Raw genomic sequence first — 15,601 nt, 5'->3', positions numbered from 1 at the left:
ATCATTATTGGTATTATTTCAGCTCCTTGTAAAAAAAAAAAAGCTTATGTCTCAGCAAGGGCTATAGATCCTGCCCCACTCCTGCCAGTCCTGGAGAAGATTTCTTGGCAGTCACTCCCTTTTATTTTGTTATTGACCTCATCAGGGAACCTGCGGGAAACATGAGCTCCTAATCCCAGTAAGATCCTAGCCGTATATAGGGATTTCATCTGTCTGATTTTATCTAGTTACCCAGGTCTTAGAATCTTGACTTTCCAGGAAAAAAATTTTTTAAAAAGAGCATTTAATGTATGTTCTAAATTTTTCTCATTTGTAAATTAACATGCTCTGTTTCCTCAATTCTAAGCTCCCCCCAACCTTAAGACCATTAATTTTTATAACTTGTTAGGTTGGTGGGGGAAGAGTGCCAATCTGTTGTATAGTACATTCCAATCTCAACAACACTAAAATATAGAAAGGTACAAATTGGAATTAAGGAAACACATTGAGTTCACTAGAATTTAGAAGTCTAGAAAAACACCTTAGAACTCCTTATAATTAGGTTGGGTGTGTAGTTTTAGCAGGATACTTTTGAGCAGGAGAGGACCCCAGTCGGCACCTGGTCACAAGCATAAAACTGGGATTTGGCTGGGTGCGGTGGCTCACGCCTGTAATCCCAGCAGTTTGGGAGGCCTGGATGGGTGGATCACCTGAAGTTGGGAGTTTGAGACCAGCCTGACCATCATGGAGAAACCCTGTCTCTACTAAAAGTATGAAATTAGCCAGGCATGGTAGTGCATGCCTATAATCCCAGCTACTCGGGAGGCTGAGGCAGGAGAATCGCTTGAACCTGGGAGGCAGAGTTTGCAGTGAGCCAAGATTGCACCATGGCACTCCAGCCTCAGCAACAAGAGTGAAACTCCGTCTCAAAGAAAAACAAAAAACAAAATAAAAACTGGGATTTGCCTGAGCAGACTAGAATATCTGCTCCCCTAACCTAAAACCCTGAGTTAAAACTAGAGCTAACCACAGTTAACACACCAGGCCCTTGGCTTCCATTTCTTCTCTCAGTGGTTGTATTTTCGCACCATGAGTCTTTCTTAACCTTTTTAATGTGTATGTCATGAATATTTTCCCGTGTTATGAAAGCAAGATTATTTAAAGCTACATTTTTCACAATTACAAAAGTAGTAATATTTTTAATACAAACGTTTAGAAAACACAGAAAAAGCATGAAGGGGAAATAATCACCCATAATACCGTGACCCCCAAAGAGTCCCAGTTAGCATTTTGTCCGCAGTACTTTTCTTTAAATATATTATCTGTGGTTTTATTAGGGTGGTGGAAAGGGTGGAGTTACAACTTCTATGCCTGATTTTTTTTTTCTTTGCTAGGTGAATGTTTTTGTTAATGGCTACCTAGTATTTTGTCATAAGGCTAAACTATAATTTCTCTAATTAACAAGTACTATTTCATATCTACAGGTTTTGTAATTTTTCCACTTTTATAACACTGTCATGACTGTTCTTGTAAATAAATCTTGGCCTATATGCATGAGTGTTTTAAAATTATTAGAGGTGAAGTTATTGGGTCACAGAATATGCACTTTTTTAAAGATATTCGATACTTTAATGCTAAGTCCAGAGGTGCCTTTTAGACCCAAGCTCAACCATCAACCCTTAAATGTTAGTAGTTATTTCACTACTTATTATGTACTTTATGATGTGCTATATTATATACTTACTTTGTGTCAAGCACAGTGCTTTATATATATTAACTGATTTTACCCTCATAACTTCCTTGTAGATTATTTGATCACTTCCATTATATAGGTGAAGAAATTGAGACATGATAAAGTTAAGGCCACACCACTTGAAAATGGCACCAGCCATTGAACTGAGTGGAAATACAACTGGGTTTACATAGAAATGAACTCAGGGCATGGCTGGAGGGACCACTCCCTGGCTAATATCTATGAAAGGTTACTGACTTCTCCAGACTAGCTGAGTAGCCATTCCTAGAAGCCCAATACTTAATCTAAGGAGGGACAAAGGTCTGGTCCCACTGAGTAGGACAAACACATAGTGAGTTCTTTTACTGAGTGACCGCCTTGTGAGATCCAAAGAAACCCAAACCCTGCCTGGATCTGAAGGAAGTTTCTTCTCATGAAGGGCGTGAGAATGAGACTGGAAGGAGCTGTGGCACATGCTAGAGAAAGCGTGGGCAGGAGAGATGCCCTCAGTATGGGGACCAGGAGGGCACAGAGTGCTTCTTAGACGGTCTAGAAGTGTATCATACCATAGCCACTAGCCACATGAGGCTATTTAAATTTAGATTAATGAAAATCAAATCAAGAATTCAGTTCTTTGGTCACACTAGCCCATCATAAAGGCTCAGTCGTCACAGGAGGCCATGGGCTGTCGTATTGGACAGCACAGGTAGAGAATATTTCCATCATCACAGAAAGTTCTGGGAAATCTGATCTAGAAGCAGGAGTTTGGCAGGCGCGGATTAAGGGATGGAGAATGACCTGTAGTCTACTTCAATTTGGACATGGGTCACGCATGGGAAAGTAGAAGCAGACGTTGGAAAGGGAGTTTGGGGTTATTCCTTGGCATGTTCAGTGAGCCTCATTTTGTGTGGCGTTTGTATTAGACCTCTGTAGTATTTGGAATAGATTGTTAAATCAAACTCTCACGTGTCTATCATGCCCATAGCCTCTTGTGAGGAAGCTATGCCAGTGTGTGGTATCACCTAACCCTGGGCCAAACTGGCTAGAGCAGGGACTGCGTTAGCCATAGTCTGGACACAAGGAAGGTCAGAGGCCCATGAAGTGACTGGTAAATACGGTCCTCCCTGTGAAGAGTGTGCTGTGAGAGAGGCTGGGTCCCAGAATACATGGCAGGGACACACAGGAGCAGGAGAGAAGGATGGCCACTTGTGGCTATACCCTGAGTGGTGAGGAAGGCCCACCAGCTCTCTCCAAAGCCTGCCTGAGAGGTGCTGAGAGGGCTCCCCAGGCCCTTTGCAACAAACCCCATTGCCAGAGGTGGCCAGAGGGCAGCCTCAGTCCTCCCTGCGGCCTCAGAGTCCGTCTCCTGGAGCCACCTGCCTGACAGTGAATTTTCCCTTCATTTCCTCCTCTCAGTACCAACCAGATCCGGGTACCTCATGGAGGAGAAATGTAAAATAAACAGGAGTTTCAGTGAGCTGTCAGGAAGGGGTTTAAGCATCTGCTGAGCCTCTAGAGAGTAGGAAGTCAAGGGTGTCTGTGAGATTCAGGCAGGTGAGAGGTTTAGAAAGGAGCGAAGCTGAGGTGTTGTGGGGTGACTTCCCTGCTGGGGGCTAAGCCAGCCTGGACTTTGGCTGTAAGGAGTCAGTCTCATCTTAGTGTGAGCCCTTTTGCTCCTTTTTCTGCTTATATAACATCTTTGTTTGGCTTGGAAAATTGTACCATGCCAGACATATTTCCAGACACCTCAGACTCTCGTCGCTGCCAAGTTGATCCAAGCAGCTGGGTGGTTTTTCCAGCCAGTCCTGATCGTCGTTGCTCCAGAAGGTTTCTAGTGCTCTTCACAGAGACTTAGATGAGCTGTGTTCAGCCCACCTTGCACCTGAGAGTCATGGAAAGCCGCAGACAACAGCTGTCCACCTGCGGCCCACCTGGCCCCACTCTCAGACACCAGCCAAGGTTTGCTTGACTGCATCAGACCTGCTCCCACCTAGGCTCTGCGCTGGTATTTGCACTGGTGACTTGTGACCGGAGAGCCTCATTGTTTGGTCTGGCTGTGGTCAGAATGTGAACTATTGCACTTTCATTCAGTTTATGGAAAGGAACCAAAAATCGTTGTCTACTCTTGGGTGAAGCCCTATTGTGTATCACACTGCTCAAATTGCTTATTAAACAGAATTATTATTTTATAGTTTTAAAAATGAAAAGAATAAATTCACAACTTCCTCTCACGCTTTTAGGGGAAGAGTGATGACTGCAAATCTGAATCCTTTTTTCCCCCTCCCCTCTTTTGTCTTAATGACTGTTAACTCTTTCTCTAAGCTTATTGAGCAGTGTATTTTTTTTTTTGTTTATTTTTTGAGACAGGGTTTCACTCTGTCACCCAAGTTGGAGTGCAGTGGCATGATCTCGGCTCACTCAGCCTCCACCTCCTGGGTGCAAGTGATCCTCCCACCTCAGCCTCCCGAGTAGCTGGGACTACAGGCGTGTGTCACCATACCTAGCTAATTTTTATGTTTTGGTAGAGACAGGGTTTCACCATGTCGACTAGGCTGGTCTCAAACTCCTGACCTCAAGTGATCCACCTGCCTTGGCCTCCCAAAGTGCTGGCATTACAGGCATGAGCCACCACGGCTGGCTGGAGCAGTGTATTTTTAAAACATTTTTTATGGAAAATTTCAGCCATGCACAAAAGTAGAGAGAATAGCACAGTGAACACTTGTATACCTGTCACCCGACTGCAACAGTCACCAACTCATGGTCAGTCCTTGTGGAGCTGTGGTTTCACTGCCATATTATTGTTTAACAGCTTTATTGAGATACAAATTAATATCAAAAGAGTCATTCTTTTTAAGTGTGTGCAATTCAGTGATTTTTAGTAAACTGACAGAGCTGTGCAGCCATCACCACAATCCAATTTTTGACATTTCTGTCACCTCCCCCACCCAAAGATCCGTCGTACTCGTTTGCTCCCATATTGTTGTGAAGCAGATCCTGCATTGTTTCATCTCATCTGCAATCATTACAGTTGTGTCTAAACTGCTGGCTGGCGTGCCTACTTGTCATGGCGGTGCCTGCTCAGGTAGTCCCCATTCTGCTGATGCCTTTATAAAAGCACATGTGAGCAGCCGGGCGCGGTGGCTCACGCCTGTAATCCCAGCACTTTGGGAGGCCAAGGCGGGCGGATCATGAGGTCGGGAGATCGAGACCATCCTGGCTAACACGGTGAAACCCCGTCTCTACTAAAAATACAAAAAATTAGCCGGGCATGGTGGGGGGCGCCTGTAGTCCCAGCTTCTCGGGAGGCTAAGGCAGGAGAATGGTGTGAACCTGGGAGGCGGAGCTTGCAGTGAGCCGAGATCGTGCCACTACACTCCAGCCTGGGTGACAGAGCAAGACTCCATCTCAAAAAAAATAAAATAAAATAAAATAAATAAAAGCACATGTGTTTAGGGCTACTCCCTATTACAAACCCCAAAGAGCCCGCACTCAGCCTGCTGGCCATTTTTACTGTTGAGAATTCGATTCAACTCCAGATTCAGTTCTACATGACTTATTGACAGCCTACTATGTGCTGGGCACTAGGGACAAAACAGGGAATCCATGTAGTCCCTGCTGTGTGCACACAAGGTCAGACTGGATGCAGTCATCAGAGGCAGCCTCGATGGGATGTGCGCTTAGTAGGCTGCTTGTCTCCAACTGAAGCATCATTCTGCCCTGATCTGAGTGTGTGTGTGTGTGTGTGTGACACAGCGCTCCTGATGACCCTTTGCTTCTGAGTGTAAAGCCCCTACTTGTTTCAGGATGGACAGGAGAGAGTGACCGTGCTGCTCTCATCCCACATGTTAGAGAGAAGACTTCGCACCAGGGTGATGGTTTTGTGTTTCTTTACTCACCTCTCCTCTAGACGGTACGTGGAGACAGAGTAAGAACGTGGCCCAGCACAATGCCTGGGCTACAGAAGGCCGTCAGAAAAAGGATATAAAATTGCATTTGTTCATTCAATCACTTATTCAGCAGATATCTATGGAGAACCAATATACCATTCAAGGTTTCTGGCACTGGTAAAACAACAGTGAACACGACAGATCATCACAGGACTCACATTCTAGGGTGACAGACAGTAAGCAGACAGGTAAAATATACAACTTCCTGGGCAGTGATAAGGGGATTGAATGAGTGGCATCTGCAAATGAGAAAATATCTTTTTAAGAGGCAGAGGATAAAACTATATGTACAGTATGATCCGTTTTTGAAAAGAGGAAATAGTACATATGTGCTTGAAACATACATACATGGAAAGAAATACCTCGCAATGCCAGAGGAGGTGGTTATCTCTGAGGGGTAGCATTATGGGTAATTTTTGTTTTCTTAAATAGACACCTGCCTGAATTAATTTCTACAGTGAGCAAGTATTGATTCTATAACTAGAGTAACACTTTTATTAAAGCAAGAGACTTGACATGAGCAACCTATCTAATGGGCTGAGCCTTGTGAGTTGGAGTCCCAGAGCCCTGCTGGCCAGTGTGAGGGAATCTGAGGCAGTGTTAAACTACGGACTTTCCTTCTGTCACCTAGCTCTCGGTGCTCACTCCCAGGTAGGACAGAACTTAGGCCCTTGACTGAAAACAGAGGCCAGAAGCTGGGACAGGGGGCTCTGTATACAAGCAAGTGCAGGCTGCAATGGAGCAGCGTAGTGGTTAGGAATAGGGACTCTGCAGCTGCAGGCCATGGTCCCAGGCCTGGCTCCTTAACCTGGCTGTGTGACTTTGAGCAAGTTACTTGACCTTCTGTGCCTCAGTTTCTACATGAAAAGATGATAGTAGTACTTAATCCCTAGGACTGTTGTGATGAACTTAGTTAAAAATTTTAGGGGCCGGGTGCGGTGGCTCATGCCTGTAATCCCAGCACTTTGGGAGGCCGAGGCAGGTGAATCATGAGGTCAGGAGATCGAGACCATCCTGGCCAACACGGTGAAACCTCGTCTCTATTAAAAATACAAAAAATTAGCCAGGCGTGGTGGTGGGCCCCTATAGTCCTAGCTACATGAGGCTGAGGCAGGAGAATGGCGTGAACCCGGGAGGCGGAGCTTGCAGTGAGCCAAGATTGCGCCACTGCATTCCAGCCTGGGCGACAGAGCAAGACTTTGTCTGGAAAAAAAAAAAAAAATTTTAGTCCGGGCACGGTGACTCACGCCTGTAATCCCAGCACTTTGGGAGGCTGAGGTGGGCAGATAACTTGAGGCCAGGAGTTCGAGACCAGCCCAGTCAACATTGCTGACTTCAGAGGAGACACCCCCTGCCCTGGGCGTGGGTACAAGCTCAAACCACTGAGTTGTTTCAGCCCAAGCTCACTTCTTGAGGCCTCCCTCTGGGATGTGCTCCCTCTTATGAGCCTTGGATTCAGATTGACCTGGATTTGCTTCTTGGTTCCACCACTTGCCATCTAGGTGATCTTCCTTGGGCAAGTGACCTGCCCTTGGTCCTCACTTTCTTTAGATCTGGGAATTGGGCAGAGTGCCACCTGGCCACAGTTGTGAGGATTAAATGTACCAGCATTGCGCTGTCTGGTATCTAGCAGGTGTTCAGTAGATGATTGCCGCTCCACTTGCCTCCTCCCACCATGGGCTTCCCAAATCACTCCCTGGCCTTCCATACCTTCCGCCCTGCCTCAGCTAGTGCTTCCTTTGCCCTTGGGGATTCCCATGGCCCTGACCCCCAGACATTTTCCCTGCCCATTCCTCGCTATGCTGTTCACTTTTGGTGACCACATGTCAATAACCAGTGGTGAGGCCGGGGTACCCTTTGGAGCCACAGCCTCTATGGCGAGAGACATCATTGCTATGGCAACAAGAGGCAGCAGCCCTGAAGAGGGTGCCTGCTGAGCGGGGCTGCCTGGGTCCCAGCTCTGGCTCTGGATGCACTAGTTGTATGATCAACTCAAATAACTCAATGTCTGTGTGTCTCACCTTCCGTTTTATACAGTGAGGACAGTACTAGTGCCTACCTTGTAAGCTTGTGAGGATATGATGGCACACAGATGTAAGGCACATAGAGCTTGGTGCACGGTGAGCGTACAATCAGGGTTAGTGATTACTTTTGCTCTTCTTGTCATCCTAGGATTCATGCTGATAGCCATAGCAGATACCCTTCTCTTTGGGGTTCAATCCTCAGTGCCCTGTGCCATCCCCACATTGTGTCCGCTGCCCTTGGTTCCCTTTGATGACCTACTCCTCCAGGGATTTTCTTGTGGAGATGGCCGTCCACAGCCCCGTCCTTTCGCTCTCATGCCTGTCTAAAGAAGCATGTCCTCCTGCAGTGATGACAAGAGTGAGCGGCAGAAAATGCTCTTTTTGCTGTCTTGAAATTTAGTCAGCCCCAAAAGAAACCAGGAAATTGTGTCAGACACCGAAAGAGAAACAAGCTAGAGAAAAACCATTACTTGTTGCAAACCAAAATTTGTGATTTCAGTTCAGTTCAACACAAGCACCAAACCACCAGGTTTGCTACACAATAAGTGTCAATGGTGCTTCTTGCCCTTTTGGACACAGTGACATTTTTGACAAGTTGAGCTTTCCAGCCCGATCTTTCTTTTTTTTTTTTTTTTTTTTTTCCGCTCTGTCGCCCGGGCTGGAATGTAATGGCACAATCTCGGCTCACTGCAAGATCCGCCTCCTGGGTTCACGCCATTCTCCTGCCTCAGCCTCCCGAGTAGCTGGGACTACAGGCGCTCACCACTACGCCCGGCTAATTTTTTGTATTCTTTAGTAGAGATGGGGTTTCACCGTGTTAGCCAGGATGGTCTCGATCTCCTGACCTCATAATTCACCTGCCTCGGCCTCCCAAAGTGCTGGGATTACAGGTGTGAGCCACTGCGCCTGGCCCCAGCCCGATCTTTCTAAATGTGATCCTGACGACCTTTGCCAGTGAAGTACAGTGGTGACTCAGTGATGTGATTGGGGTACAGGCCATCTGTCTGGGCTGCACCTGTTGTGAGAAATCGGTTAGGGATGAAGAGAACATGGCCTGGCTTGAATAACAAGCAGAGAATGTTCTGGCCCCATCACTAGCCAAGAATCTGGAACCTGAATCCCTACATCATACCCACACCCTGGGTAGTCTGCCTGGAGAGCCTGAATGGCACCCTCTGGGGGCATTTGATGAGTACATTCTACCAAGTGGAAAGAGGCTCTGAGGGCAGCCTCCAAAATCACCTCTTCTACTAGTCACAAGGGACCTTGTGCTGGGTCCCTAATTGATGTTTGGCAAAAACACAGCACAGTTCTCTCCTAAAGTCCTACAGACCAGTGAAGGAGGGAGGTGGGCTTTTTAAATGCAACAGAGTGTCATGGAGCTGTCACAGAGGATAGCGGGATGAGCCCAGGAACCATTCATTCACCCAGTGTTGAACTGAGCACCTACTATGTGCAGGACACATAAAGGATACAAGTGAAACCAACAGGGTCCCTGTACTCGTGGAGCTTGCATCCTAGGTGGAGAGGTTAGCAGTAAACAAGTTAACCAACAAACATAGATATAGTACAGGTTGCAAAGGTACCCTAAGAGAATATTCGAGACCTTCCTGAGGGGCAGGGTGTGAGAAACTCTAGGAACCCAATGTGTTTAGAGAAGCAGAGGTAGCTGGGATCAGAACCTGCAGCTCCACTGGGCCTCATTAGAGGATGCTGAAACTGATTCAAGAGTATGGGACTATCGAAGGGTTTTACATTAAGACTTTAAGGTGTTCTAAAGTTGATGATGATTGCTGTGTGGACAGTGGATTGGACAGTGGATAGTTTTTATTAATGGTGGCATTTCAACCAATGGGGAAAGAATGAGCTGTCCAGTAGATAGGTTAATACAGTCGACTGACTGACTGGATACAGTCAGAACCCTACTATATGCTCTAGTTCATGCCATCTACAAAAATAGATCCCAGGCGGGGCACAGTGGCTCACACCTGTAATTCTAGCACTTTGGGAGGCCGAGGTGGGTGGATCACCTGAGGTCAGGAGTTTGAGACCAGCCTGGTCAACATGGTGAAACCCTGTCTCTACTAAAATACAAAAAAAATATCTGGACATGGTGGTGGGCACCTGTAATCCCAGCTACTTGGGAGGCTGAAGTGGGAGAATTGCTTGAACCTGGGAGGCAGAGGTTGCAGTGAGCCGAGATCACGCCATTGAACTCCAGCCTGGGCAACAAGAGTGAAGCTCCATCTCAAAAAAAAATAATAATAATATAATAATAATAAAATAAATCCCAGATGATTAAAGAGCTAAAAATTGTATGTATATTTTTAAAGGCAGCAAATATTTATTTTTAATGTAGGAGACTATTTTATTTATTTATGAGTTAGGTTCTCACTTTGTCACCCAGGCTGGAGTGCAGTGGCCCAACCACACTTTACTGCAGCCTCTAACTCCTAGGCTCAAGCGATCCTTCTGCCTTGGCCTCCTGAGTAGCTGGGACTACAGGTGCATACCACCAGGTCTGGCCAATTAAAAAATTTTTTTTGTAGAGATGTGGGTCTCACTATGTTGCCAAGGCTGGTCTCGAACTCCTGGCTTCAAGTTATCCTCCTGCCTGTCTTGGCCTCCCAAAACACTGAGATTACACCTACTGCACCCAGCCATTTTTTTTTTTTTTAATAAGTTTGAGATAGAGAACAAGACACAAAACCCAGAAACTATAAAAACTGATGCATAGATTTGACTGTATAAAAACTTTTAACTTTAGTCAAACAAAAGACTAAAAATAAAGGCAAATGAGAAATGGAGAGAATATATGTGCAATATCTATAAGAGACTAAGTAAGTTAGTATTTAGAATATAAAGAGTTCTTTGAATTCATAATAAAAATAGAAGCAATAGAAAATTAAGCCAAGAACATGAAAAGGCAGTAGCCAATAAACATATGAAACGGTATCTAATCCACTAGTAATTAAGGAAATGAAAATTCAAATAAGGTATTATTTCCATTCTTTTTAAATACTATTCATCTGTGTTGGCAAGATTCCCTGTGGAGGGAGACAGGTATCTCTTTTGGATAACATTTTGGTAACAAACAACAAAATTTTAAATGTGCATATGCTTTCACTCAATAATTTCACTTCTAGGAATCTATCAGAAATATTCATACAGAGACCGGGTGCCATGGCTCATACCTGTAATCCCAGCACTTTTGGGAGGTGGAGGCAGGCAGATCATGAGGTCAGGAGATTGAGACATCCTGGCCAACACGGTGAAACCCCATTTCTACTAAAAATACAAAAAAGTAGCCAGGCGTGGTGGCGGGCGCCTGCAGTCCCAGCTTCTCGGGAGGCTGAGGCAGGAGAATGGCGTGAACCTGGGAGGCGGAGCTTGCAGTGAGCGGAGCTTGCACCACTGCACTCCAGCCTGGGTGACTGAGAGAGACTCCATCTCAAAAAAAAAAAAAAAGAGAAAAAAAAAGAAATATTCATACAGTTACCAAGAAGTACGTCTAATGCTTTGCCAGGTTGTTTGTATTAATGAAAAACTGGAGATGTGCTAAATTCTCACCAATAAAAGATTAAGTAGGTCTCCTCAACCAGAGGCAATTTTGCCCCCCAGGGGACCTATGGCAATGTCTGGAGACATTGTGGATTGTTGCAAGTGGTGACTGGGTAAAGGCTAGTATCTCGTAGGTAAAGGCCAGGATGCTGTGATAAGACAACCTATAGGACAGCCACCTACAACAAAGAATTACCCAGCCCCCAATGTCAGTAATGCCAAAGTTGAGAAACCCTGGGTTAAATAAAGCCACTGCCGTACTGGGGAATAGTATATAGCCAATGAAAAGAAAAAGGTAAAATTATATTTGCATGACATTAAAGATCTCTAAGATGTGTTATTTTAAAACTGCTTTTTTGAGACTTAATATGTGATTCTTACAATGTAAGAAAACAAAATAAGTGGATTTTTAAAACTACTACAAATCACTTCCCCTCCCCAGAGGCAAGTGCTGTTATTAGATTCTTATGTCCTTCCAGAATTAACGCCAGCGTGGACAAACATAGAATCTGGTTTTCGGTATGCTGTAAACAGGTGACTCTGCTGTGCAGTTACATTCAGAAACCAGTGGTGCATCACTGACCTGCCCAAGTCCTAGAGCTCAGGACCCCTGACATGTTTCCTAGATTATTCTCCCTCCCTCGGGTTTCTATGGCATTTTCATTTGTAGATACAAAACAGAACTATGTTTTGTTTTTGGGGAGGATAGGGCCATGGGCAGACCCTGGGGCAAGATTCTGATGTTGGTGAGTGAGACAGGACCTAGAGGAAGCCACGGGGCAGGTTTCTCAGCCAGTGGGTGTTAATGAGATTGCACAAAGGCTATTAGATGATGATGACTTTAACAGGGAGGCACGGGTAAATCTCCTTACACTCAGTGCAAAATTCAGCCAAAGTTGGGAGCATACCACATTCCTCTTCCTGTCTGCCACTGCCAAGCAGTCATTTATGGGCCCACTTGCATTTACAAATGTAGGTTCCAGGCACTGCATCCTCATCCGCCTCTCTGACTTTCTGAACAAGCCTGGCTTTCATATCCTGGGGATTTCCTGGAAAGCCTCTTAGAGTTGGGTCTGAGACTTTTGATGTTGGCTTTCATCAGTTACTTCTCCGCCTCCTGCCTTCTCTCACTGAAGTTTCATTCCAAGGTCAGATGCAGGGAGAGTGGGGTTGGGTGACCTACCAGCATGCAGCCCAGGGCTTCCAAAACAAAAGGTGTCTGGGTGGCATCGTTAGCCAGACACAGGCACACTCAGTGGACCAGAGTTGGCAGAGGCACGAGGGCTCAGGTCTGCTGAGGAAATGTTCCCCAGCATGGGTGGCAGGAGACAGGGTCCTGAGACCACCAGACACCTCCCCAGCCCAGCTCAGAAGCAGGCATCTCTTGAAAACTGCCTCTTGAGTTTTCTCTAGTTTTTCATCTTAGACATCAAAATCTCATTTCTTTCTGGAAGGATACTCAGCCAGGCTGAGAACCTGGGCAAACTTTCTGGCACCTGGCTGGCTGCGGGTGTACACTCAAGCTGCAACCAGACTAGTTTGGTTCCAGAGTCCTCAGGGGACCGTCACTTTCTCAGATCATGTCAGCTTGCTTCATCTCTTGTGAAATTTAAACCCTCTGCTCCTTCAAAAAAATAATCTCTTCTTTCTAGTAAGAATTCTGACAGAATGGAGTCAGAAAGGACACGGGTTTCGGGGAGTGATGTTTTTAATCTGGAATTCCAATTCCAGTGACTCTGTGGTGTCATGGCTGGTCTGTGGGACCCTTGCTTTGAGTTGAGGGCTCTTGCAGTGTTACTTTTAAACCCCTGGACATGGCTGGGCACCGTGGCTCACACCTGTAATCCTAGCACTTTGGGAGGCTGAGGTGTGTGGATCACTTGAGGTCAGGAGTTTGAGACCAGCCTGACAAATATGGTGAAACCCTGTCTCTACTGAAAATAAAAAAATTAGCTGGCCGTGGTGGTACAAACCTGTAGTCCCAGCTACTCGAGAAGCTGAGGCAGGAGAATCACTTGAACCCAGGAGGCAGAGGTTGCAGTGAGTGGAGATTGCGCCACTGCACTCCAGCCTGGAGCAAGACTCTGTCTCAAAAGAAAAAAATAGGCCGGGCTCGGTGACTCACACCTGTAATCCCAACACTTTGGGAGGCCAAGGCATGCAGATCACGAGGTCAGGAGATCGAGACCCTCCTGGCCAACATGGTGAAACTCTGTCTCTACTAAAAATACAAAAATTAGCCGGGCATGGTGGTGCATGCCTGTAATCCCAGCTACTCGTGAGGCTGAGGCAGGAGAATCCCTTGAATCAGGGAGTTGGAGATTGCAGTGAGCCAAGATGTTGCCACTGCACTCCTGCCTAGCGACAGAGTGAGACACCATCTCAAAAAAATAAAATAAATGAAATAAACTCCTGGACATTTATGTTAGATATTTTATTTTTATGACAGTTCAATATAAAATAAGAAACCGTTATGAGAGGAGCTAGAAGGCACCTTAAGAGACAAGTGAACCCTTTGGACAGCATCACTTTGAAGTCACTCTACACAGAAACATTGTCTTCCAGGAGCCTCCCAGCTGCTTCACTTGGTCCTCAAGTCGGAACCCCTACCTCCAGTCGTCTCTCAATTCAGGCATGTCTGTTCATGTGCTTTTTTTTTTTTTTTTTTTTCCCCCCGAGACGGAAACCTTGCTCTTTCGCCCAGGCCGGGGTTCACGCCATTCTCCTGCCTCAGCCTCCTGAGTAGCGGGGACTACAGGCGCCTGCCACTACGCCCGGCTAATTTTTTATATTTTTAGTAGAGACGGGATTTCGCCGTGTTAGCCAGGATGGTCTCGATCTCCTGACCTCGTGATCCACCCACCTCGGCCTCCCAAAGTGCTGGGATTACAGGCGTGAACCGCCGCGCCCGGCAGTTCATTTGCTTTTCTAACTGGGAACATGAAGACACCTGAGAGGGGTAGAGCTGGCGGGAGGAGGGCAGGGATAAACACCCCAGCGCCTTTTCCCCACGGTTGTCTTGTTCTTTCTTCTACTTCACCTTTCCTTTTTTTTCAACTTGTATATTAAGTTCAGGGGTACACGTGTAGGTTTGTTATATGGTAAACTCATGTCATGGGAGGGGGTTGTTCTACAGATTATTTTGACACCCAGGAATTAAGCCTCTAAATAATTCAGGGGGCCCCAGCATTTGCAGAAGTTACCTACTGGCTTTAGAAGGATTTCTGAAAGGTTTGATGTCAGTGAATTTTTTTTTTTTTTTTTAAATTTAATGTGCTGGCTAAGATGCTCGCTATTTAAACTTGTTTTTTTTTTTTTTTTTTTGTATTTTTTTTTTAGTGGAGACGGGGTTTCACCATGTTAGCCAGGATGGTCTCGATCTCCTGACTTCGTGATCCACCGTCTCGGCCTCCCAAAGTGCTGGGATTACAGGCTTGAGCCACCGCGCCCTGCCCTTAAACTTGGAATGAATGAATTCCTGGGCAAAAAGGAAGCTTTTAGGAGCATACATAAGCACACACCATACTCTGGCTAAATTAGATTTTCTAAAATTGGGCTTTCCTAAAGAAAGGCATATGGTAGACGGCCATAGGCCAAGTGAACCGAATTCAGGAAGTGTTATTTCATGAGCACGTTTCCCAGGGAGGTTTGAGATGTTTCTAACAGAGCAGGAATGCACTTCCTGTCACACAGTACTCAGCCCTAGAAGCTCGGAGCGGGAAGACCTGCACAGGCCCCTTTTGTGCGCTGGGAAACTTCCACATCCCTGTGTCACCATGATAAAGAGCTAACTTTGTCTTCAACGAAGAGTTGGAAAATTATTTTAATCTCTGCATTAAACTAGATGCAAAATTGCCTCTTTACCTAGGAATCACACTGCATAATTGCACATTATCTACATTTTCAGTCATGCCTTGAATAATACTTCTTGAGTTCATGAGGAGGTCAGTGTGGGGCTGGGAAGACCCCTAGACTTCCCCGGGTAGGTGTAGCCTGGAAGTAAGACTGACGTAGCAGCAAAGCCCTGGCGATCATGCACACTTCTGAGTAAGGCAGAGGCGTGAATCATTATATCACCATGGCTGGCTAGCTTCGGAGGAACCGAAAAAATGAAAACCCTTGGCGTTGCTCATTAGCAAAGGGAAATACACAAATGTTGAGGGACTCTTCGTGTCAGAGCCACACTCTTCTGTTTTGATCTGGTAAGCAGAGCACTCTCCATGCCCACTTCAGGCTTCCGGCTGAGAGTCCTCTTTTAGCTGTTGTACCTGTTGCTGAGGATCTTCGTAGCGGGCTAGCCACAAGGGGCTTTAGAAACTAGGAGCATTGGCCGGGCGCGGTGGCTCAAGCCTGTAATC

The 15,601-nt window shown here is 45.9% G+C and overlaps 1 protein-coding gene across 1 annotated transcript in view; it reads left to right on the top strand.

The window, feature by feature from the left end:
• Window positions 1–15,601, top strand: part of CMTM7 (CKLF-like MARVEL transmembrane domain containing 7) — a 44,267-nt gene that overhangs the window by 12,930 nt on the left and 15,736 nt on the right. Inside the window, exons 3-5 of the mRNA XM_011985603.1 lie at window positions 3,536–3,670; window positions 5,515–5,621; window positions 11,723–11,762. Of these exons, the coding sequence (XP_011840993.1) occupies window positions 3,536–3,670; window positions 5,515–5,621; window positions 11,723–11,762 (282 nt within the window). The remainder of the gene's footprint in view (window positions 1–3,535; window positions 3,671–5,514; window positions 5,622–11,722; window positions 11,763–15,601) is intronic.

This window comes from Mandrillus leucophaeus, unplaced genomic scaffold, assembly GCF_000951045.1.
Source record: "Mandrillus leucophaeus isolate KB7577 unplaced genomic scaffold, Mleu.le_1.0 Scaffold107, whole genome shotgun sequence".
NCBI classification, from domain to species: Eukaryota; Metazoa; Chordata; class Mammalia; order Primates; family Cercopithecidae; genus Mandrillus; species Mandrillus leucophaeus.
Note: the sequence above shows the minus strand (reverse complement) of the source record. Positions and strands in the feature narration are given on the sequence as shown.